The sequence below is a fragment of the Drosophila mojavensis genome, unplaced genomic scaffold, assembly GCF_018153725.1.
Source record: "Drosophila mojavensis isolate 15081-1352.22 unplaced genomic scaffold, ASM1815372v1 contig_136, whole genome shotgun sequence".
NCBI lineage: Eukaryota > Metazoa > Arthropoda > Insecta > Diptera > Drosophilidae > Drosophila > Drosophila mojavensis.
In genome coordinates this window covers 10986963-11010000 of record NW_025318667.1, presented here as the reverse complement: position 1 = coordinate 11010000, position 23038 = coordinate 10986963, and the positions used below count along the sequence as shown (strand labels likewise).

The window sequence follows — 23038 nt, the reverse complement described above, 5'->3', positions numbered from 1 at the left end:
GCGCTACATGCGCGGCCCTGAGCTCGTCCACAACCAGCTGCTCCACAAACAGTATGGGATCATTGCCACAGGTGGCGGTCGCTTGCGCTGGGGCCACTACGAAATGATGCGTCTGACCATCGGTCGCAAGATGAATGTGAACACAATGTTCGCCACATGGCGAGTGCCAGCGCCCTGGCAGCCAATCACCAAGAAGGGTCAAGGCCAGCGTATGGGCGGTGGCAAGGGCGCCATCGATCATTACGTGACCCCGATTAAGGCCGGTCGTGTCATAGTCGAAATCGCTGGCAAATGTGAGTTCGTGGAATGCAAGGGCTTCCTGGAGCAGGTGGCCAATCAGCTGCCATTCCAGGCCATGGTCGTCTCGCAGGAGATGCTGGATGAACAGCAGGCCAAGGAGGAGCAATTGGCACGCGAAAACCAAAACCCATTCACATTCAAATATGTTGTACAAAATAATCTAAATGGTTGCCATCGATGGCTGTCGCCCGTGGATCACAAGTGGTTCGGCAAGCATTTATAGATAACTCATATCTGATTAAGTAAATGTTTTAATAAAACATGAAATTGTTGTGTTGGCCAAACGAATTAATGTCTATTGAAATATCCAAGTACAGTGCTCACACATTATGGATGTCTCGCCTAGCCAGAGTCTACTGTACATCAACAATTTGCCCGTGCTTGACTGCACACAACCAACACAAGGGTTATCGATAGCACGTGCGTCATTTCAGTTGCTTCCAAACTGTTGGCGTTGCCATTCGACAAAGAAAGAGAAGGAAATACATGCAATTCCAAGTTTTTGAGTTGAAAAACGTTTTTTGTTTTAATTTATGATTCTATTGCAAACATTCGTTTAATTTCCATTTTTTGTTTTTGTGTATATGGGTAATATGTAAGATTTCGTACTTTATATATGTTTGTTCTGCTTTATGTTAATATATAATGTAATGTGTGTATTTTAATTGCACGACTTTCATAATCGCCGTCGAAATCGTCATCGTCGTCGTCGTCATCGTCTTAGTTGTCGTGATCTTCTCCTTGCATCATCCGTTTATCATGTGTGCTTAACAGTCGGTATCGTACCAGGCAGCCAAGTTATTGTTGTCATTGGGTGGCGTGGGCATGGCATCCAAATCAAAGTTCAAAGCGCCCGCATCAATCTCGCCGACATCCATATCCATGGAGTAGGGCGATGTGGGTGCCCCACCGGGCGGAGCAGCGCCACCGGCGCCAGCACCACCGCCAGCAGCATTGCCAGCAGCGCCAGCACCACCACCTACCGGACTGCTGATCTCGAGACCTTGCATTGAATCTATTGGTAGAGTATCATATCCTGCACGAATGAGAAGTCAAACCAAAAATAATTAAAGCAAATCAATCAAATATATACAGTTTTCGCTATAAAGAAATATATCGAATAATACCATAGAATATATAGAACATGCTTTTACTTTTACTTTTGCATGTACATATACATATATATTTGTATATAATTATATGATTTATTGTTCATTAAAGAAACATGCAAAATTAATGTTTAATTAACGTCAACATAAACGTAATAAATCATATTTGGTAAATTGTTTAAGAACTGAAATTGTTGAGGGCGTCTCCTGCTTCATGTCAAAATTGTGAGTTTCTGTGTGTGAATGTGTATGTGTGTTTCTGTGATTATGGTAAGTATGTATGTATGTATGTGTATATATAAACTAACTATGCTAGCTCCCCTATGAGAAATGAAATGGAATGGAACACATGAAAGCACCGAAGACAAGTTGATCCAGTTGCTAAATGATTCCAAATAAATGCTAATGCTAATATTTCCACTCCAAGTTAAGTAAACCCCATTTGTCCCCATTTTCTAAAGAGCAGAGACAGTTTAAATTATTAGCGGATAATAGGGTTGGTTTATAACTAACTAAACAGACGCAAAGAGAAATGAAGTAAAGTTTTGATGAATTTGGATGAATGCACACACACACATACATATATATATATATATATATATATATATATATATGTATGTAGCACATTTTACATGCACATTGTCAATGGATGGCAGTGATTGACTAGGGGGGAGATTGCGCTATCCATAGCGACTGTGTCTGGGTTTCTGAATGGGATACAGGGCACATAAATGATAAACATGTGTCAAGCATAAGAGAGTCGAAGATTTAAGAAAAGTTCACATGATCTACATTTCGATTTGGTGGGCAAATCCTAATTAGAACTGGTTCATGTGAATTTCACTTTTCAGTTCGATGACTTGTAATCGATTAAGGGGTGGGTGGGAAGGACAACACTCGTGTATTAATCGATAAGACATTGAAATATGTATTTATATATAGTATATGCATAACGGTTAATCACTTATGTTTGTATATATCGATATATAAGTGCACTCAGGTTTGACCAACGAACGACACTTGTTCAGCAATCGCTTAGACACTTAGTATGTATGTTTGCAATAATTGTTAATAAGGACACTTAAATACTAATTGATTAATGATGATGATGATAGCGGTTGGCTCCTTGGGGTGTGTTGGACCATGATGGGGTTAGTGTTTTAACTACGGTGAGGTAGGGGGAGGGGGCAAAACTTGTCAATTTAGCGTTTTCGCAGCATTTTTTTTGTTTTGCATTTGGGTTATCCATTTTTTGTCATCTGATGGTTTCGGCTTGAACAAATATAATGAATAGACACACACATTCATAAATTGATTAATTGCAATTAAATGAGGGCTGGGGCAGGGGCAGGGGCAGGGGCAGGGCCAGAGGCTGTGGCGATGGGCAGGGTTAAGACTTGTGATTGATTAGTGTTGACTGTAGTAGAGATCCTTAAAGCCGTACTAGGTAGGTGGAAGCGAGCATACATACCTTGCTGATGGAATGCGCGACCTCCGTGCGAACTGTGCACACTGGGCGGACCTTGTCCGTACAGGCCCTCATATGCTTCTTCGGGTCCAAGCATATCCTGTGATCGTGATCGTGATCGTGTTCGTGATTGTGAACGTGAACGTGATTGTGTACGTGTACGTGTTGTCAATTTGAGTGTGTGTATTGTGTGTGTATATGTGTGTGCGAAAAGTGGGTTGGAGTGTGTGTGTGTGTGTTATTTTTTCATTTTTTTTTTTTTATTTTTTTTTTTTTTTTTTTTTGATGGATCAGAAGTGAAAAGTTGTTAGGAAATAGAAGAGAGACACAGACACAGAACACGAGTTTTTGTGTTGCGTTTATGTGTGTGAGAGAGACAGAGAAAGAGAGAGAGGATGTGTTCGTTGTTGTTGTTGTTGTTGTGCGTGATGCAAGTGAGATCGGTGTGTTTGGTTCGATTTCGGTAATGTTTTTTTTTTTTTTTTGCACACAAACAAAACATAATGTAAGAAAAAAAGAAACGAAATAAATCAAAATTCAAATTAATTACAAAATCAAAAATTAAACGGTAATTAGTAAACATATTTAAATTAAAATAGCTAAATAATGTATATATATTTATATATATAATCAAGGATGTAATTTAACGATGTTCAAAATATTTTTTTTTTTTTTTTTTTTTTTTTCAAATTGTAGTTGTTGCTACGGCCAGATGCTTGCAATCAAATTCTACTTAAAACTAACATTAAAAATGATTCGAAAACAATGAATAATAATAGATATGTTGGCAATTTGTTTAAAATATATATATATATATATATATAAATATTATATACATAATACTGATCTGCGGCTTACAAATAGTTTATATCTATGTATTGCTACAGTTGTTGTTTTTATGTACAAATTTGTGGAGTTTGGGGGGTATTGAAACATAGGTTTTATATTGTATAATGTATTTACAAACATTGAAATGAAAATTCAACTCCAAAGTGGAAATCGTTTGGCATATTTGTTTAGAAATGGAGCGTTACGCACCTGTAAGTCTGGACCCATGCCGAGGTCAGCGTTGGCCCAGATGTTGTTCTCCTCGCGGAGCAGCGAGTTGGTCAGCTCGATGGAGAGACGCTTCTTGTAGTCCTGCGGCTTGTCCTCGCTCATGCGGAACAGCACGGCGGCGGCGTAGGTGGCCACGCCCTCGTTGCGCGAATGCAACAGATCGGTGAGCGGCCCAGTGGCGCCCTCCTGTTCGATGATCTCGGCGCCCTCCTTATCGGCGGCCAGCTCACAGAGCACGCCAGCAGCGACGCGCTGAAAATGCATAAATATATATATGTATATGTATATATATATATATATATATATATATATTGTTTATTTACTTCATTCATTCGTTCAATATTCATCCACTCACCTGAATGTTCTCGATTTCGTTGAAGAGCAAACGCACAAAGATCGGTATGACCGACTGTTGGCGTATGAGGGCGCGATTGTGCGACTCGCGCGCCAGGATATGCAAGGCGCCCACAGTTCCCTCGACAATCTCCTCCATGCGAACGCCATCGGCGTACGCGGATGGCTGCTGCGACCCAGTGGTGGCAATAGACGAACGTTGCTAATCATAAATTGCAAATCATAAATATATATGTGTGTGTGTGTATATCAAGGTACAGATTGAAGAGGAGGAGGAGCAGCTCCTCTCCTCAGATAGTCCATTCAGCCATAGATAGATGAATCTAATACGAATGTGATCTGACCTTGCTTCAATCTCTGTCTAGCTCACTTCACTACTTACACGCTCTGTGTCCTGGAATGCGCGCATCAGCAGACGCACCAGATGATGGATGGCGCCGTGCTCCCGCAACGGCGCATGATTGGCCGGGCAGAGGGCCAGATTCCGAATGAGTCCGATGACGGCCTTGATCAGGGGCCAGCGCGATGGAGGATGCAATAGCTTCACAATTACGGACAGACCATAATTGAGACGCACCGCATTCTGGGCGAGCTCCGAGTCGACATGGCGCGAGGTCAGGTGACGCAGAGCACAGACGGCCGGCTCGGTGATCTCCTCGCGATCGCCGGCATTGATGATGGTGCGAACGAGCGCATCGACGCCGCCCACCTGGCAAACGGTCGCCTTGTTGCGCTGATTGTTGCACGTCAAATTCGAGAGAATGCCGGCGGCACAGGTGACCACATTGACATCCGTTGAGCCCAGGACCTGGACGAGCGACTGCAGCAGCGCCTCCAATCCCTCCACCTTGGTGGCCGCATCCGACAGATTGCGCAGCGTCCAGAGACAGTTCTGGACCAGACGCGGCGACATGTTGCCCAAGTGCATGGCCAAGGCCTGCATGCCGCCAGCATCGACGATGGCCGGCTTGTTGCTGGAGCACACCGAGAGCACCTTGAGCACACGCGATGTGGTCCACAAGAGCTTCTCGTAGTCGTAGGAGCGCATGATGCGGACCAGCTCATTGGGTCCGCCGGAAGCGAGAATGATCAGTTTGCTCTCCTGGTTGCCGTAGGCCAGAATCTGCAGACAATCGGTGACAATGGCCAAGAACTTGACATTGTTGCGCTGCAAGAGCGTCACCATCTTCTGGAGGCCGCCGGCCAGGCGGACGGCCATCTTGGAGCCGTCCTGGTGCAGCAGGAGATTGTGCAGCGTGGTGATCGCATAGAAGAGCACGCTCTCCACGGGCGAGGAGAGCAGCTTGACGAGAGCGGGTATGCCGCCGCTCTTGAAGATGGCCAACAGGCCCTGGCGATGATGGGACAAATTGTGGAGTGTGCCGACCGCTGCCTTGGTGCTCTCCAGATCGTTGCTATTCGAGATGGCGCGCACAAGGGCGGCCACCATCTGGGGACTGTTCATGATGGCGTGACGCGAGGCCTCCTTCTTGGACAGCTGGTGCACCATCATGGCTGCCTGCGAGACGACCACCTGATCCTCATCGTTCAACAGCTTGATCAGCTCCGGTATGGCGCGCGTGGCCAGCTCAGCGTCGTCCTGATAGTTGATCAAATTGACGACGGCATGCTTCAGCATCTGCGACGGCTCCGAGAGGCGCTGCACAGCGGTCGGCTGCTGTGGATCAAACTGTGTTGATGGTATCTCGATGCCCTCCTCGAGCGTCTCCGGGAACATGGCGGCGCGTACGCGTTGCGACCGCGTCTGGCTCAGCTGTTGATTCATATCGTCCACCTGATCCTGTGTAAAGTTTTGCGGAAATCCGGTGTCCAGATCGAACATAAGCGGATCTCCCTCCATCTCCTCATCCTCCTTGCCGGAGAGCGATGGCACCTGGGTGACGGCGCCCGAATGTATGCCGGAGTCACCCAAATACGAGTTCTGTTGCCACATCAGTGTCTGCTCCTTGGCGGACACCATGGGCGGCAAATCCGGCGGATTGTATTGATTGTTATGGGACACTGCGAAAGATGATTATGGAGAAGGTATAACCAATTGTTGACAATTTGCAGAATCCGACTATATGCTGGCCAAACTTAACTAGAAGCTAGACGGGCTACACTTAAGACATTATCCTGCAATGGGACAGCCCACAATCCTTTCAGCACAGTTCACACACTCTTGCCTCAGATCCCATCAACTCAAGATACTCAAAGATACTCAGCGAACCAACACATTTTTATTGGATTTGTGTTTCCGTTGTGGAAATACCAAGTGCACTTCATATCTAGGATTAAAGCCCACAGCAGAACACTGCCTCTCTCTCTCTCTCTCTCTCTCTCCCGCTCTCTCGTTCTCTTTTGTCTCGCTCTCTAATGGGTTAAAGAGGAGCTGAGCGCAAAGGCGATGTCTGGCTTCTTGTCGGATTTGAAATGCGACACGATGACAAGCGAAATGTGACAGCAAAAGGGAGGAGGAGGAGGAGGAGGCAGTGGAAACAGCAACTGAAATAGGAATAATCTGACAGGATGGGTGCTGCAGGACATTTTTTTGCATATTATAAAAGCGACGGCCCCTTTCAAAATTTGAAAAAATAAAGAAATGTATATATGTTTTATATATGTATTAAAAAAAAGACGGAACCATCAGCGTCGTTTGTGTCTCAACGAGCAATCAAAGCCAAAAAGCGCGCTACCAGGACAAATGACTCAGTTCCAAGGGTTGATGCTTCACAGCAGTCTATGTATATAGTCTCTCTCTATATATATATATATATGTGTGTGTGTGTGTTAGCATAGGGCGGTAATCGAGCTCCAAATGCGTTGGGCGTTTTGTTTGCCACTTTGCCTTAATTATGCCTGCTCAGCAATTCGCTTTGTTTTTTAATTTGCGCTATTTATGCGCTGCAACTGGCAGGTCCTTGAGGCCGCCTTGAAGCCTCTATTCATGCATATTTCCCAGATCGATTAAACGCACTTTGTGCCATATTCTCGGGCGGCTCGACAAACAAACAAAAAAAAACACGCCCTTCAGTCGAGCCCAACCCACCGAGCAGCCGCTGCTCACTGCGTTGCTCTAATTAAATTTTTGAGCAAAAATCAGAAATAAATCCGAAACGTGCGCCAGCCCAAGTGAAGTAGCAATGGCAAAAAATACATGCATACATGCATATGTATGTATATGCATATATGCATGCATACTCGCATACATTTGTATATCTAGAAGAGTTAACGAGCGTGTGCGAAGGAGATGGCGTATCGAAACAGCAAGAGAGCACACACGCACACACCCACACCCACACCCATACACCCACACGACCCAAACCAAACGAATTGCAAATGAAGTGGCAGCAGCAACAACAAGAACAGCAACATCAGCAGCAGCAGCAGTAGCATGAGAAGCTGTGGTTGAGGCAACAGCAACAACTGCCGTTACAAAGCGCAATTTGCAAAGGCAGCAAAAAGTAAAAGAAAAAACATGTTGAAAGCGCAAAGAACAAAATGAACAAGTTGGCAGGGATGGCCGCACTCAAGCAGAAGGACAGATGCATTACAGCTCGAAAAAAAAAAATAAAAGAAAATAAGAGAAATACTGACAAAAGAACATAAACAACAATGGCGTTCGATAGATTCATTCGTTGTTGTTATTGTTGGTTTTGCTGTAAAAGTGCAGTGGAGCGAGCTAGCTCACAATTTGTTTGCTGTATTCGATTACAACAACAACTATGCCTTTACCTCGTTTCCCCTGCCACTGCCTCTGCAAAATAATCGTTTGTCAATGGCCATTGAGGCGCATTAGTGCTGCAGTTCTGCACCGCTCTGCTCTGCTCGGCTCTGCTCTGTACAATAACATTGATTGGGGTCCAGCCCCGCCCAGCCACAAGCCTTTTTACACATTCAATCAGTTGCAATGAAGAAGACAGGGAATGCGAGTGCAAAGTGAATCACTTATGCAATGCAACAACAAAGAGAATAGTTCTCTAATTATTTCCGCAGGCTTCAGAGAATTTTACAGTTACGCACTATTGCAGCTCATGTGGAATCGAACTGGTTTAAAGATTTGTGAATAATTGAAATGTTTAGAAACGAGTTCGGTTGTTGTTGAACAAAAAAAAAAAGCAGTTAAAGAACAAAATGTACTGAAATTCTAGTATCCCCATATATATTATTTAAGCATTATTTATGTATGGACTTACTTGTACGGTTCTGGGCTGGCATGTAACTCATCTTGGTGATTTAGGCGATTTACACCACACCTAAAAGAAACAAATAAATTAAAATGTAGATTAGCATTAGATTTTCCATACCAAATAGCTTAACATGGGCAAATACTGTAAATAAACATGGTTTCTGTACTTTTCTCTCTTTTTAAACCGGCTTGCTACCTGCATGAACCTAAACTCTCCATATACATACATATATACTTCTCTAAGTACATATGTACACATAGTCTTAATCGTTTCTATGGCTTTCATTCACAAAATTTCCAGAAAACTGAAGTATCTATTATGATTGTATGAGCATATACAATGTATGTTTGTACATATATAATAACATTAACATTGGCATACTCTTCGTTTAAAAATTAAGCGTGAGAGCTGCTGCTGACTCAAGTTTCAGAAGGAAACGTGAGATGGAACACTAACTCCCTCAACTCACACTCACATATACATTGAAAACGGCAGGTAACACGAGCATCGTTACTCGCTTCTTTTACTGTATAAGCAAAGCAAAGCACACACACACATGCATGCGTACATATGTATGTATGTATTGGTACGAACAAACATGTATTTCCGTTTTAAGACGTTGCGGCGCAAACAAAATATGCTAAGGTGCATACTTTAGATAGTGCGTACATACATTTGTATGTGCATACAGATATACGGACGTATGTGTGTGTGGTGTGTCTGCATGTAGGGCAACAAGCGTAGATTTTGAAAATTACCTGCAATGCGAAGAGCACAGCTAAAAACCTGACGCGCTTTAAATACGCAAGTTATAAAACCAATTTTAATTCAACACAAAATCAATTATTTTCCTTTTCTTTAATAATTCACAGAGAAAAAAAAAAACAAAATATTTGTATGTAGTCGAGTTTTCACTGCTTTGCCTATTTACTTTTTTTTGTGGCAAGCCTTATACTGGTTCTAGGCACACGCAACCAAAGAAACGAACGACCAGCACCGAACGAAGCAGACAAGTGACTGGAAAACAGTGAGAACGACGCCGTAGCGGCCGCGTTGCACGCATATACATATATACATTGTGCAGCGAGAGTGAGCGAGATGTATCGGGAAGCAGACAGAGAGAGGGAGCGAGAGAGTGAGAGAGACTGTGTACACAAGGCAGAAACTCCAATGCAGCTTAACAGTGTTGCCATATGCTGCGATACAAAATGGTAATAAAATACATATTTACATACATTTTCATGGAAATTGTTCTTGCTTGTAATTATTTTTAATGACAACATTTACAAATAGTAGGATCAACCATTAGCAAACTACACTAAACTAGGTATTTCTATATATTCATTTATCTGTTTTGAGTACTTAAGTATGTACATATGTATGTCTTATGCTGCGCAGAAAGGTGACAGCTCCCTTGCACGCATACATACATACAAACATACATTTGTACATACATATATACGCCGTGCACAGCATAGAAATACATGTTTTCCTTATTTTGGCAGTATTTATGAGTTAATTCATAATTAATTTATATCACATTCACACAATAAATAATTACCACTTGTCTACCTGGCTTTGTTTATGTTTATAGCAATTTAAACAACATGGAGACTCCATACATAAATACATACATATCCAACTAACAGTGTTTATGGCTGTATATGTGAATCTACCACACCCCCGCTGCTTACTTGTTTCTCTTGCTCATAAGCAGCTTTCTTACGTTTCTTTTAACACAAAATTTTCCACATCAGCCATCTCCACTTTCAACATTCAACTTACTTAACTTCAACTACTTACCGCGTCAATAGGAATTTAGTCTGCTTAAAAGCAGGGTTTATTTATTTTCTCGCACTTAAATACACGAAAATTACTAAATATTTTCCAGCGAAAACTAAGTATGTGTGTACATAGAAAAGACCTGCAACACCTTCAGCGATACTATCGGTGGATATCGCGATTCTTGTACTTATTATCGATTGCTTAAGTTAATATACTCGATACAATTGTTTTCATCTTTTGTTGTTTTTATTTAAGGGATAACTTAAATTAGCTGATGCATAAAACGTTTAGCCTATTTTATAGGGAGTAGTACTTGTTCAAGATCAGATTGGGTAGATTTGTCTTTAAGTATGTACATATGTATGTTTGTATGTCATGTGTATCCATTGTCAACAATCTAATTGTTTTCTTGTTAATACTTCATATAGAATAATTAACAGAATTGTTAATAATAATTAACGTAATTGTTTTACTTACCGTGTCAGCAACAAAATTCTCTGCTGCGACACAGGACTTATACACGAATATATATGCACCGAATTAATAATAATTTATAAACAAATCTCTGCAGCAAACACTATTTGTATATATTAGGGTGACCACAAAACAACTATCGATAGCAATCGTGCACGAATTGTAGTCGATAAATTAAACAGTCGGCAAATAAACAAAAAAGAATAAAAGCTAACAATAAAAAAACCCTGATGATCAAATAATTCATACTACAATCTATTTCTTACTTGAACTTCTACATATTTTCATTTCGATAGCCTTAACCTATTATTATGCCCTGCTTAATCTATTTCTAATTTGGTTCGTTAGCAGTTGTTGCACTTATATTTTCCTGTAAAAATCTTAGAAATGCATCTCGATAACGCTCCATGCCAAGGAATCCATAGATTTGCGAAAATCCAAAATATGCAACAACAGCAAAAACGAGAAAGGCAATAGCCAAACTGCCAATGCAGGCGAAAAATATCATAAAAACAAACGTCAGTAAAGTGCCTGTAATTAAAATCGGATATTAATATCAACTATAGAGATAGTTTATACTATTATTATTAACTACCTTCCAGTACAAGAATGCCTGTAAACGTTACTAGCAAGGTTATGAAACCAAAGCCAAAAATGATGAGCAAAGGCAAAAGGAAAACAAAACATGCAGCCAGCAGACAGATCGCCAGATCTGGATGCTGGACCGACCAGGAGATGACAGCTTCGAACAACTCATTGCCGCCCAGTTCGCTCATGATGAAGCAAACGACCCGGCGTCCCTGCAGCCCTATAAAGGAAAAGCTTGATCACTATACAAAAGAAAAGGGAATGTTTGGGCTTATTAAATATAGTTTACTTACATAGCCTATATAATGCTTGGAAGAGGCCTTCTAACAGTTGTTCTGGATTCAAAGACTGCGAATCCTCATCGGCGCCTTTGCGGTTTGCGTGCGTATTATTTGATTGTGTCTGTTAATAAATGAGGCATTAAAATCGGGGCAAATTAAGCGGCAAATGCCGCTGCAAGGGCAACAAATGTCATAAACTTCGATTTTGCTACTTCAAAGTTTATTTTGGGATTTGCGTGCTTACCATGTTCTCCAGGTGCAGCGTATAATTACAATATTAGTAACAAGCCGCATTTATTTCCATTTTATGTCCCCAGAACCCACAAACATTAAAAAGTAAACATTAAAAACAACAGAGCTGCCAACTTGTCCTCGACTGCAGCGCTGCCAGAATTTAGAAATTTTTTTAATTTGTTCCACACTTTGTGGATGGAATTGAATCAAAGCTTGAAAATATGGAACTGCCGATAATACAGGTCCCCAAATCATAGCTAAACAATTTAAAAAAAAAATAAAATTAGTTTACTTCATCAGGGCATGTGATAATTATCTCGTATAAGTAACATATGTTAATGAAGTATGAATTTTAGACCGTTGAAAGGCGGACGCTCAGTAATTCGGCCCGCTATAATTTGTTCTCCATGTATTGTCATGCGGCAGCGCCGTTTTGGCGCGTGTATGCAATTTAAATATGTGGCAGCTTCTCGACACTGCAACGGCATCCAGCCGTACATCTGTGACTCCAGCAACGGATAATCTGGCGGTGCTTTATGGAATCTGTGGCGCTGCGCCTGCGCTGGTTTCTTTAAAATTGACTGTGGCTCGTATTTGGAATAAAATTTGGAAGTGATTGGATATACTGAAATGAAAAAATATTTAATATTAATTTTTTGTAAAATTAAATGATTTTTAAACTATTTGACTGTGGCACTTCACTTCATCTTTACGCGCTTTTGAATGAATATTCAAACTAGTTCTAATTTGTAGATGAACCGATATTTACTTAGTTTCTTTCGCACAATTTTCGTAGCATTTCGTCAACGGATAAGAGAGGGAGAGTATATGTATTCGTGCTCTGTTCTCGCTTGTATGGAATTAGGAATTGAAACGGCACACAGTTTTAATTGCACTATAACTTACAGTCTTAAAGCCACAAAGTCAACCAGAAAATAGTTGCAAATAAAAAACTAGCTTATATAATAGAACACATATGTAAATACCTATATTAGGCGGCCCAAAGACTTCAGATATGCGTATATGCTTATTCGAATTGTTAATCAACTCCTTTTCAAAGTCGTAAGGCATGGGCCGTGGATCGCCCTCGAAGTGATCGTCCTGATCATCGCCATCCTCGTCTTCCTTGTCACCGCTTTTTGGCTTCATCCGGCCGGGCGAGGACAACGTCTGTGGCGCGTAGCGTGCCGTCGACGTCTGCGATTGGGATTTGTGCTGCAAGGACACCTGTCTTTTCATTTATAAAACTTGAACTCATTAAACTTTTGCCATTCTTATTGTTGTTCTAGTTGTTGTTTTTGTTGTTGTTATTGTTTTTCGTACTTGCTACTGTTATTACTGCAGCCCATGACAGGCAATTTCGCCAGTGTACACACGCACCCACAAATATACACATATATATGTACATATATATATATATGTAAATATATAATATATATAACGCATACAAATGGATACCGGCAGCAGCGGCGTGACCTACATACACACACACGTGCGCCAGCATACTTTCTCTGTCTCACACACACACACACACAATTCGACGTCAACGTCACAGCTCGTTTTGCCATTTATTATTTTGCAATGGGGACAAAGTCGATCATCATCATCATCATCATCATTATCGTTATCGCTATCCATGACTGCAAAAAGTTTTCCCTTTCGCTGCTTCCACCGTTCATTTCACGTCATTCGCTGTCGTTACGTTTCCGCAAAGCGAAACCGAACGCGAGCCCCTGAAGTATGCAGCAATAGTACGAAAATAAATACAAGCAAAGACATGATCGACTACAGATTACCCGGTAGCTTAAGGTTTTGTGCGATAGTGTAGTGCATTTGGGATTGTTGGATTATTACATTTTAAAATCAAGCAATAAAAAGGGTGAAATAATGTTAATTTATTATTAAATTTATTTATTTGCTCATTTTATACTTCAACAAATACCTTTGAAATCGCATGGAATAGCATTATTTATCTTCTTATATAAAAAATATATAAAAAAAACTATTTTATACCATACATAGTTTCAGTGTATTTATACAATTATAATTATAGTTGAAATAACTGTTTTATACACTCATTTAAATGATATTGAGAATCGCATAGAAGTTCGCCATGTGTAAATGCATTTGAAAGGAACTAATTTGACTTCAATCCGATGTTATTTAACCATAAATGTTTAGTTAGTGTACAGCCTGCACATACCCCATTCGCATGATGTACAGGGTATTGTAAATGGCATTGCGTGCCGTCGCCTCAGCCGAAGGAAGCCTGACGCTTGAAGGAATCAAAAACGGACGCCCACAGCTGGAGCCAGGCGCCGGGCCTCTGCCCCAGAGGATTGTGCAATCCCTTGGGCTTAATCGAAGACATTAAATACACCGATTTAATCGGAAATAAAGTCAACAGTCAATCAGAATTAATTACGGCCCGAGCAAACAAACCCAACCGAGGCAACGAATGGAAGGGAGAAGGGAATGGAGCTGGGCTGACGTTTACACAACTATTAATAAATTATATAATAGCATTAACTAATTCCAGACAACAACTGAATATGCACTTAACCATATATATATGTATATATATCTGACTCTATATATATATATATATATACATGTTTAGACTTATGTATAATGGCTAATTATCTACAGGATCAGTCAACAGCAGATCAGATCATATCGCATCCGGATAGAATTCACGGTAGGCAAACGCCTCGATATATTCCGGCCGGCGACAGCTGAAGAGCTCGTAGGACAGCTGCTTGTGGGCGTGCTTCTCGAGGGATTTGCGCGTCTTCTCCAGGAGCACGGCCTCATCGAATTTGATGCGTTTCACGGTCGTTTTCCGTAGGATATTCTGCACCAGCTGCGACCACACGGAGCCCTCATCATCGGACGGCGGCTCCTTTTGCTGTTGCTGTTGCTGCTGCACCTGCTGCTTCTCCTGCTGCTGCTGTTTCTGCTTGTCTGCGAGGTCTGTTGTTGCTGCATCGGTGGGCGTGGCAGTGTTTTCTATGGGCGGCATTGGCACTGGCCCCGGCGTCGTTGGCTCCGTCTTGGCCGTCTTCAAATCCTGCATAATCGTCTGCAGCCGATCCACCGTCTCGGACATTCGCTTCCGAAAGTCCACGATGCGTCGCGTATACTTGAGCAACTCCCGCAGCTCCCGCTCCCTTTGCTCGACGGCTCCCACTGGCGACGGCTGTTGCTGCTGCTGCTGCTGCCTGACGGCAACGTGCAACGTGCCCAGCTCCTCGTCGCTGAGCAACGGCTGGAACTGCTGCAGCTGCGCCTCGTTGGTGCCCATCAGATAGACGCGATGCATGAACTGCTGCATGGCCGTCGTATTCAGCATGGCCAGCTCGTAGTCCAGACGCGCCGCCTCAATGGCATTGCGGATCAGCTCCACCTCGCTGTCGTTGACTGAGGCGAGCTGCTGCTGCTGCAGCTGCTCGAAGTGATCGAGCGTGTCCAGTATGTTGGCCAGGTAGCTGCGCATCATCTCGCTGTCGGCCTCCGGCTCCACCTTGAGCAGCCCCAGGCGGCGAATCAGTCGCACATTTACCGCAAACTGTTGCTCCAGCTCGAAGAGCTGCCACAGCGAGCGCATCCGGCTCTCGTACTCCTTTTGGGCGGCAACGCCCAGGACGCTGCTGATGTTGCCATCGAAGAGCTGCAGGCCCCGTATGAAGGTCACGTCCATGGTGTAGTTGCCCATGAAGCTGGACACATAGCTGAGCACCTCCTGCGCTGTGGCGAAGTGCTCGCGCCGCTGCCCAAAGAAGTCGTCCAGATCCGTGACGGTCAACTGATTGCGTGCGATGGCGCCGCTCTGATCCGTCCGATTGAGTTCGCGCTCCTCGCGTATCCGTTCGAAATTGCTGACCAGCACATCCGCCGCCGGCTGCTGGAACTCATCGAACACCTCGATGTCCACGGCCATGGTTGGGGGAGAGGGGACGGTGCTGCTGCTGCTGCTACCGATGCTGGGGCTAGGTGGTGCCTTGCTCGCCCCGCCAGCTGCCTCGTGGCTGTACTCCGGCCTGGACGACTGGCACTGCGGCTTCCACTTCTCCTGCGCGGCCAGGCGCTGTTTGCTGCTGCGCTCGGCGAGAGCTCGCGGCGTGAACGCGGACAGATCGAGCATTGTGAAGATGTCATCCTTGGCATTGTGACAGCAGTGCAGCGCCGACATGTCCATGGGATGGGCCTCCGTATTGAAGATATAGGCGCCCGCCTGCACCACGCACACATTCTGCTCCGTGTCCAGCAGCACGCCGTGGGCATCGTCGCCGGCGTTGTGCAGGAAGTTGTCCTCGTCGAACAGCAGATACAGATACTTGGTGGTCTCGGCCAGGAAGAAGGACTCCATGCGATTCTCCTTCTCGTGGGTGACCACATTGCGTATCTAATGGGAGGAGGAATGAGTTGCAGTGAGGGAATCTCAAGCTCAAGTCTTACCGTCGCATAGCCGCACTTGGTCTTCGCACTGAACTCGATCGTCTCCAGCATGTGCTCGCCCAGCTCGAGCAGATACTGGTTCTTGGTGGCCCGGTAGAGGTACATGGCCGACTCGATGAGCTCGGGCCGCAGGGGATAGACCTCGCGATTGGGCGCCGCTTCGCCGGCTGGAATGTTAAAGAATTCGGGCAGGAAGCCGTACTTCTTCCACACGCTAATGTAGCGCATCATCGTGCGCATGGCGGACTCTGTGTCGCCCACGATACTCAGTACGCCCGGCCAGAAGGACTCGAGCGACTGGAAGACGGGCAGCGTCACCTGGCCCTTGTTCATGCCCACCCACACATACCAATCGTCCTTTCGCATGTACTTGTCAATGGGCGTCCGCGCCTCGGCGAACAACTCCAGCAGCTCGGGGCGATTCAGCAGGATGGCCCCCTTGACCAGATACTCGAACAGGGAATCGACGCCGGCGCCGATGCCCGAGTCCAGAGCCGTCCAACGTCCGCTCTGCACATCGATGTGATTGCCAAAGAGTCCAATGGACGAGCGTCGCTCCCAGAGCGCATAGATCGCTTGGAGGGCCACCTCCTCGTATATGCTCTTGCCCGTGAGCCGGCTCAAAGTGCCGAACTCCACCAGAAAGGTGCCCACGCCCGCCGTACAAGTGACGGAGGTCTCGCCATTGGGCACGCCGTATCGCAGATTGACCGTGCCGTACGGCATGCCCGTGTTCGTGTCGAAGGCTGGCAGCAGACGCCGCGCCACATCCTCGGCCATGCGCAACAGGGGGCCGGCGCAGGGCCAGCCCGGCTCCACATCTATGCCGGCGCGACGCGATAGAAGATGCGCCGACAGCAAGCCGCCAACAATGCGGATGTTCGTCTCGAACACCGACACGTTGATGTCCTTGTTGAAGTTCATCTTCTCGATGAGCGCATGGACGCGACGGAACTCCGTAAAGTTGCCCATGGTGGCCAGTGTGTCCAGGGCATCGATCAGGGTCAGCGAATAGCTGCCCCACGTATCGTGGCCATCGCAGGTGAGCGGACGCAGTTCATCATAGCTGCCGGCGTACTTGAGATAGCCGTCGTAGGCGTGCTGGAACATGCGGCGCACATCCTCCCTGCATAGCAAGCACACATCATATACATATATACACAGATCATACTCAAATAAATATAACTCCTACCGCAGCTCCAATTTGCGCGAACGTGAATAATGCTTCTGCCCAACGAGCTGTTTGGCGAGGCTGAGTAGGATACACAGAGTGCCGATGACCTGCAGGGCTTTACAAACGTTTTGCATATTTTAAGAGATTTGTTACAATCATTCCATGCGTCCCTAATTAAATTACGAGCATTGTCAAGTCCACATCGCTAGCGGAATCAACGAGTGCGATTTGCGGTTCTGGCTACGTAGCCGCAAAACAAAAATCAGCTGTTGCCGCTGTCAAGCGTGTATGCGTGTATTCTTATATGCAAATATATCGATGCTTAAGCTGCTCAGAATGATAAATCGATAAGGGACACGTTCCACAAAAATACCAGAGAAACGGCCATTCCACCAAAATCAACGGTTCTTCAATTTTAAAAAAGAAATTTGAAGAAGATTATTGACCAAATCTTAAATGTTTTAAGTTCATGTTCATCACTAAAGTAAAATGACATAATAAAAACTCTAAGCAACACATCAACTATCTCTCATATGTTAACTATAGCAAATTATAATTAATTTATATGATAATTATATTATAATTATAGATTATAATTTAAAGTATAAATTCCAGTTAAAGTTTTAACCAAGTGTCTCACAGACACTCAATCCAATAGGAAAATAATCAGTCAAAACAAACAAGTGAATGTGTAGTATTTTTTAGTCGGTATTTGAAAATATCTAAAATTCAAATATCGATAGCTCAGATGAAACTCGCCCATTTAAAATATGTCATCGGTTCGATTAATAACAAAGAAAAGTCAAATCTGAAAAAAATTACAAACAGTAAAATGAAACAAAGTTCCTTATGTATGTACTTAATGTGCAATCTAATCACATTGCTCTGCATTAATTTTGACCTTCCCTAATGTAGCTATATTTGCCGAAGACATTCTAAAGGATTATGGCACATTTATGGAGCAACACGATAGCAAAATGCAATTGTTACGAAAACAAATGCTCAACAATGGCACAGAAGAGCAATTGTTGACATCAGTAGTGCCGGCTATTGAGATTAAGTACATAGAGAACGATAGCATAAATGGATTCTTCAACCTGAGACTCACTGAGCCAGAGCTGCTGGCCAACAAACCACTCACAACTTTGTCCAATTTGTGTAATCAGTGCAACGACTTAACACAAATCGCACAACAATTGCAATTGAAATTCCTGAGCACGAGCAACCAGATAGAGACTCTGCAAATTTCATTAGGCATAAGTCCGAACATGAGCCTCGAGCACATACTGTGTAAAATGAGCTCAGCCATTGATTTCTTCTGTCAGGTGTATTTCATGCTCAAGCGAGCGATTGCTGTGCTCCAGAATATTTGGATGCAAATCACAAGCTATGCGTCCATCGCTATCGATATACACGAGGCGCATCTCTTTGTGAGTATCGTAGGATATAACGGTAAATGAATTCCTATTAACTGTTAACTGTATTTGCATATTTTTGTGCAGAATATCTTTGATGCAATGGCCGAGCTGCTGCAGCACATTGTGACCTTTAACGAGATCACCGAGCAGTCGAATCTATCGAACAAATGGAGCTTCTACAGGAAATGGCTTCAGACGTTGGCCAAGAACAGTGAAACATTTGAGCGCTGCAGCAGCTTCGAGCTAAATGGCCTGGAGACATCGCTCAATGATATAGAAAATGTGATAACTGGCAATATCTTTCGGGTAAACTAGGAAGACCATAACAAATAGATATAGGTTAACTAAATTGTCCTATTTTATAGATATTCCTGCACAGCTTGCTGGAGACCAAGCGACAGCTGAATATGAAGGATGCCAATGTTAATTATATAACGCAACATTCCAATGCCTATATACGCAAGCTGATGAGCTGCCTGGAAGCGAATCAGGCGCACGAATTTAAGCACTACGAGGACCCCAAGCATTTGCTGCGACTCACTGCATTTATCTGCGTGCTGCATCAGCTGGGCATTCTGCTCGATGGCAAGCTGCTGAAGAACGCCCTGGACACACTGCTGCGCTATCAGCGTGTGTCCTTGGAGCGAAACGTCTATTGGTCACCGCAGGCATTCATCGCCAAGCACGCGAAGACGCTGCTCAAGGCGCAGGACAAGCCACATGATAACCTCAAGCAATATCTGGCCACAGTGGAGCGGATAAACGGCAACGATTTCAAGACCTGTCGCCAACTGGGCACCCAACTGACCCTGTGGTCGATCAGCATGCAAAGGATGTTCACGACCGGCTCCTTTGACCAGCTGAAGAGCTTCTCGAAGCTGATCATCCAGGGGCAGGGCTATGCTAACCAGGTGAATAACCTCATCGACGGCCTCATCAAGCGGCATTTGACCCTGAATCTGCCCGTAGGCAAGGCCACCCTATTCACGATCTGTAAGCTCATGCAATACCTGCAAGTGCTGCAGAAAATCTTTGCTGACAATCAAACATTGTGCATACGCTTCATGAGCAGCCTGCTGCAATGGCAAAAGCAAAAGATTCAGCATCTCCTCATGCTGACCAAGAAGAGTATTGTGGATCTCAAGCTAATGCAGAAAAAGATGAGTATTTTGACTACCCTGAAATTGTCGGAGAAGTCCATCAAGGGCTATCCCAACAAACGGCAACTGAACATGGTGAATCTGGCGCTCAGCGAATATCTGGACAAGGATCGCACACTGCCCGCCGACAAGCAGAAGCTGCTCAAGTCCATTTCGCAGCGCACCCACAATCTCTGTCGTCTGCAAAGGAATATGCTGGGCCAGTTCGATGCGACGCAGCTGATCAGCAATTACGACGCGTTGGCGCTGGCCTCCGAAGCCGGGCTCAAGGAGTATGTGCAGCAGCAGCATAATCCCTATCAACTGCAGGTTGGAGCAGCGATTTTGTATGCCCATCTTCTATCCTTGACTAATACACATTTCTCTAAAATTAGAATCTGTTTGCAGCCAGCAGTAAATTGGACAAAAATCTGGGCTTATTCCAGCTCAGCGATGGGAGCTGTCTGACCACACAGAAATTACTGGACTGCGAGCGGGACTTCCTGTGCAATCATCTGGAGTATCTGCTGCGTGTCGAGGCGCTGTCCCATCTATTCCTCAGTCAGGAGCATCCGTTCACACAAACAACGATCGATTACAGGAGCTGCATCCAGGTGCCGGCAACAGAAGTGAACGGCGCTTATAACATACTAAAAGGTTTACAATTACTATAGTCTATATGCATATGTATGTGGAGAGTTACTCACCTTGTCTTACTGCTAGATAACCTTGAGAACTATTTTACGGCCACGTTCTATAATTTAACAACGATTGCGCCTCACGATTGGAAGTCATATGAGAAGATGCGTCATCTCGCCAATAAATTACTACAACTACGGCCTGTCGACGACTACTTGCCCAATCAGATAATTGATCAGGTGACGTAACTAAATATATATTGTATAGTTCATTGTAAAACAGCTTGGATAAGAGCTCAAAAATGATGTAAAGATAATCCGTAACGACATAAACTGGTTTAGATAGGTACATGGATAAGGGATTGAGCACTTTTGTACCCTTTTTCGCAAACATTGTCGAACATCTGGAAATTGAAATCTGTAAAACGGGCGTATCCGTACCATTTAGGATATATTTATCCGAAATATTTGATGCCTGCTTAGATGTTTTTTAAAAAGTACGCAAAATTTGTATATAGACAAACATATTTTTATCCATATTCTACATATTCTTTATCCATATTTTTTATCCGAGAATGCATAACTATTATCCATACTGCAAACTTTTATATATATCAGCTCTTCCTTTTTTTTTACAATTAATATTAAATCTATACAGACTTCATAATTATTATCCAAATTCGTATCCCTTAATATATCAAATCTTTACTTTATTTTACTTAGGGCATTGACGTCCTTCAGATAATGCGCAATATCCACACGTTTGCCTCCTCCTACGCCTACAATATGAATTTGCAACTGTTTGTGGAGATGCAGAGTCGGAACAAGCATTTGGATATAATCGGAACGCGTCATGTGGCCAATTCCGTGCAGACCCATGGCACGGGCATTATAAATACGACCGTGAATTTCATCTATCAGTTCTTACGCCAGAAGTTCTATACGTTCTCAACATTCTTGCACGATGAGCATATTAAGTCGCGACTCCTAAAGGAGTATCGCTATCATGCCGAGCAGAAGCATAAGAAACCCTACCAATCGTATCCTTACGAGAGGGCCGAGAGCTTCATCAAGAAAATACGCAAACTGGGCGTGTCCAGCAATGGCGAGACGTATATGGATCTATTTAGGAAGGTTATAACACAAGTTGGTAGGTTTTTGATAGACTCATAAAATCATTTTAAAAAAATCAAATTTATTATCCGCCATTATCCGGCTGCAGGCAATGCCGTGGGCTATGTACGTCTGCTGCAATCGGGCAGCAAAAACGCCAACTTTAGAAGCCGCTCCTTCATGTCCAGATTCCACAGCAACTTTATGCGCGGCGAGGCCAAAGATTTGGACCCGACGACCATGGGCTCCATCAGGGAATACGAGAAGAGTGTGGAGCATCTCAAAGAATGCTATTCGGACTGCACCAACTACTTTAAGGTATAGCTACTTTAACTTCAATTCGTTTAGGATTATGCCTAATTTTTGGTTTACTTGCACAGCTATTGATGCAAGGATTCCAGCCATTCCTTTGCAATCCACACAATCATCACCTGCGCACATTCTTTCTCATCGCGCCCGCTCTGATCATGAACTACATCGACTATCGGGTCAAGGAGAAACTGAAAATGTACAAAAAGGATCAATCAAAGTGTTCGCTATTCGAGGATGGCTTTGCCATCGGCCTCGTCTACATTCTCAACATGCTGAATCAGCTGGGTGACTTCCATGAGCTCGGCTGGCAACTGACGACCACACATCAACTAAATGCCGAACGCATGAAGCTCAAGAATACGCTGGCCACACAAGCCAAGAATCCGAGCAATTCCACACACCCAACGGCCATCGACGAGAAGCTACTCCAAACTGTCGCCATCACCGAGAGGCACGTGAATGCCTTTGAGCAGGAATACAATTTACTCTATGCCACCTTGAGCAGTGCGGAAATCTTTTTTCAATAGAGCTCCATATTGGAGCCAAAGCTGAAGATCAAGTTTAGAATTTGTTACTACGTTTAAAGATATACTATATTATATATATTGAATTTTTTTTTTAAATTTTACACTTATAAAAACCGAGCTCAGCTCAGTTCATGTATTTCAAAATCGACAAAATGTTAATGAAATTTATCAAAATTGTTAAAGTAAATAATCTTGTGCTTGTGATATTTTTGGAACAAGATTCGCGCTTCCCAGATTATGGAACCCATCTCTCATAATGTTTGTAAAATAAATTGAAAAATATTATATTAATATTTAGATTCATTTGGAGTAAAAGTCTGTTTGGATTTGGTTATATTTTTTATATTTTCCTTTTCTAATTTCACTTTATTAAGACGAAATTATAAATTTGACGTTTGGTAAAATTGAGTTTCAAAA

General features: G+C 43.6%; 6 protein-coding genes across 9 annotated transcripts in view; 2 read left to right on the top strand and 4 right to left on the bottom strand.

Moving 5' to 3' along the window:
* LOC6585197 (39S ribosomal protein L16, mitochondrial) overlaps positions 1-588 on the top strand; it is a 1016-nt gene extending 428 nt beyond the window's left edge. The window contains exon 3 of the mRNA XM_002010797.4: positions 1-588. This exon is cut by the window's left edge and continues 94 nt beyond it. Within this exon, the coding sequence (XP_002010833.3) occupies positions 1-523 (523 nt within the window). The 3' untranslated portion in view covers positions 524-588.
* Positions 589-906: 318 nt separating this feature from the next.
* On the bottom strand, positions 907-10844 carry LOC6585196 (armadillo segment polarity protein). 4 transcript variants are annotated; one of them, XM_044010732.1, is made up of 7 exons: positions 10743-10844; positions 8487-8546; positions 4673-6312; positions 4292-4492; positions 3916-4188; positions 2881-2977; positions 907-1336 (listed from the first exon to the last, which is right to left on the bottom strand). In XM_044010732.1, exons 2-7 carry the CDS (start codon positions 8515-8517, stop codon positions 1068-1070), a joined length of 2511 nt encoding a protein of 836 aa, XP_043866667.1. In that variant the 5' UTR covers positions 8518-8546; positions 10743-10844; the 3' UTR covers positions 907-1067. The 4 variants fall into 4 exon arrangements, with proteins under 4 accessions (XP_043866667.1, XP_043866664.1, XP_043866665.1 ...); XM_044010729.1 differs by lacking the exon at positions 10743-10844 and adding an exon at positions 10284-10407; XM_044010730.1 differs by lacking the exon at positions 10743-10844 and adding an exon at positions 9239-9491.
* A 134-nt stretch (positions 10845-10978) lies between these two features.
* On the bottom strand, positions 10979-11967 carry LOC6585195. Its single transcript, XM_002010795.4, has 4 exons — positions 11853-11967; positions 11621-11729; positions 11335-11547; positions 10979-11270 (listed from the first exon to the last, which is right to left on the bottom strand). Exons 1-4 carry the CDS (start codon positions 11853-11855, stop codon positions 11071-11073), a joined length of 525 nt encoding a protein of 174 aa, XP_002010831.2. The 5' UTR covers positions 11856-11967; the 3' UTR covers positions 10979-11070.
* Positions 11853-13226, bottom strand: LOC6585194. Its single transcript, XM_002010794.4, has 2 exons — positions 12829-13226; positions 11853-12467 (listed from the first exon to the last, which is right to left on the bottom strand). Exons 1-2 carry the CDS (start codon positions 13079-13081, stop codon positions 12178-12180), a joined length of 543 nt encoding a protein of 180 aa, XP_002010830.2. The 5' UTR covers positions 13082-13226; the 3' UTR covers positions 11853-12177.
* A 571-nt stretch (positions 13227-13797) lies between these two features.
* LOC6585193 (ER degradation-enhancing alpha-mannosidase-like protein 2) lies at positions 13798-17739 on the bottom strand. Its single transcript, XM_002010793.4, has 3 exons — positions 17493-17739; positions 16301-17426; positions 13798-16247 (listed from the first exon to the last, which is right to left on the bottom strand). The coding sequence occupies exons 1-3, from the start codon at positions 17606-17608 to the stop codon at positions 14514-14516; spliced, it is 2976 nt and encodes a 991-aa protein (XP_002010829.2). The 5' UTR covers positions 17609-17739; the 3' UTR covers positions 13798-14513.
* A 479-nt stretch (positions 17740-18218) lies between these two features.
* On the top strand, positions 18219-22908 carry LOC6585192 (WASH complex subunit 4). Its single transcript, XM_002010792.4, has 9 exons — positions 18219-18325; positions 18390-18904; positions 18977-19198; positions 19258-20361; positions 20427-20688; positions 20755-20909; positions 21393-21819; positions 21892-22100; positions 22163-22908. Exons 1-9 carry the CDS (start codon positions 18223-18225, stop codon positions 22619-22621), a joined length of 3456 nt encoding a protein of 1151 aa, XP_002010828.3. The 5' UTR covers positions 18219-18222; the 3' UTR covers positions 22622-22908.
* Positions 22909-23038: the final 130 nt, after the last annotated feature.

Excerpts from the sequence above, each read along its gene's own strand:
- LOC6585196 (XM_044010732.1), bottom strand. The coding sequence starts at position 8,517 with ATGAGTTACATGCCAGCCCAGAACCGTACAA. Across the intron at positions 6,313-8,486 it reads GCCAGCCCAGAACCGTACAA|TGTCCCATAACAATCAATAC; the intron begins GTAAGTCCATAC and ends CATCTTTCGCAG. Across the intron at positions 4,493-4,672 it reads CATTCCAGGACACAGAGCGT|CAACGTTCGTCTATTGCCAC; the intron begins GTAAGTAGTGAA and ends ATTTATGATTAG.
- LOC6585195 (XM_002010795.4), bottom strand. Across the intron at positions 11,548-11,620 it reads CCAAGCATTATATAGGCTAT|GGCTGCAGGGACGCCGGGTC; the intron begins GTAAGTAAACTA and ends TTTCCTTTATAG. Across the intron at positions 11,271-11,334 it reads AGGCATTCTTGTACTGGAAG|GCACTTTACTGACGTTTGTT; the intron begins GTAGTTAATAAT and ends TTTTAATTACAG.
- LOC6585194 (XM_002010794.4), bottom strand. The coding sequence starts at position 13,081 with ATGAAAAGACAGGTGTCCTTGCAGCACAAATCCCAATCGCAGACGTCG. Across the intron at positions 12,468-12,828 it reads CTTTGGGCCGCCTAATATAG|TATATCCAATCACTTCCAAA; the intron begins GTATTTACATAT and ends TTTTCATTTCAG.
- LOC6585193 (XM_002010793.4), bottom strand. The coding sequence starts at position 17,608 with ATGCAAAACGTTTGTAAAGCCCTGCAGGTCATCGGCACTCTGTGTATC. Across the intron at positions 17,427-17,492 it reads TCGCGCAAATTGGAGCTGCG|GGAGGATGTGCGCCGCATGT; the intron begins GTAGGAGTTATA and ends CTTGCTATGCAG. Across the intron at positions 16,248-16,300 it reads CCAAGTGCGGCTATGCGACG|ATACGCAATGTGGTCACCCA; the intron begins GTAAGACTTGAG and ends TCCTCCCATTAG.
- LOC6585192 (XM_002010792.4), top strand. The coding sequence starts at position 18,223 with ATGAAACTCGCCCATTTAAAATATGTCATCGGTTCGATTAATAACAAA. Across the intron at positions 18,905-18,976 it reads TACACGAGGCGCATCTCTTT|AATATCTTTGATGCAATGGC; the intron begins GTGAGTATCGTA and ends ATTTTTGTGCAG. Across the intron at positions 20,689-20,754 it reads CGCTTATAACATACTAAAAG|ATAACCTTGAGAACTATTTT; the intron begins GTTTACAATTAC and ends TCTTACTGCTAG.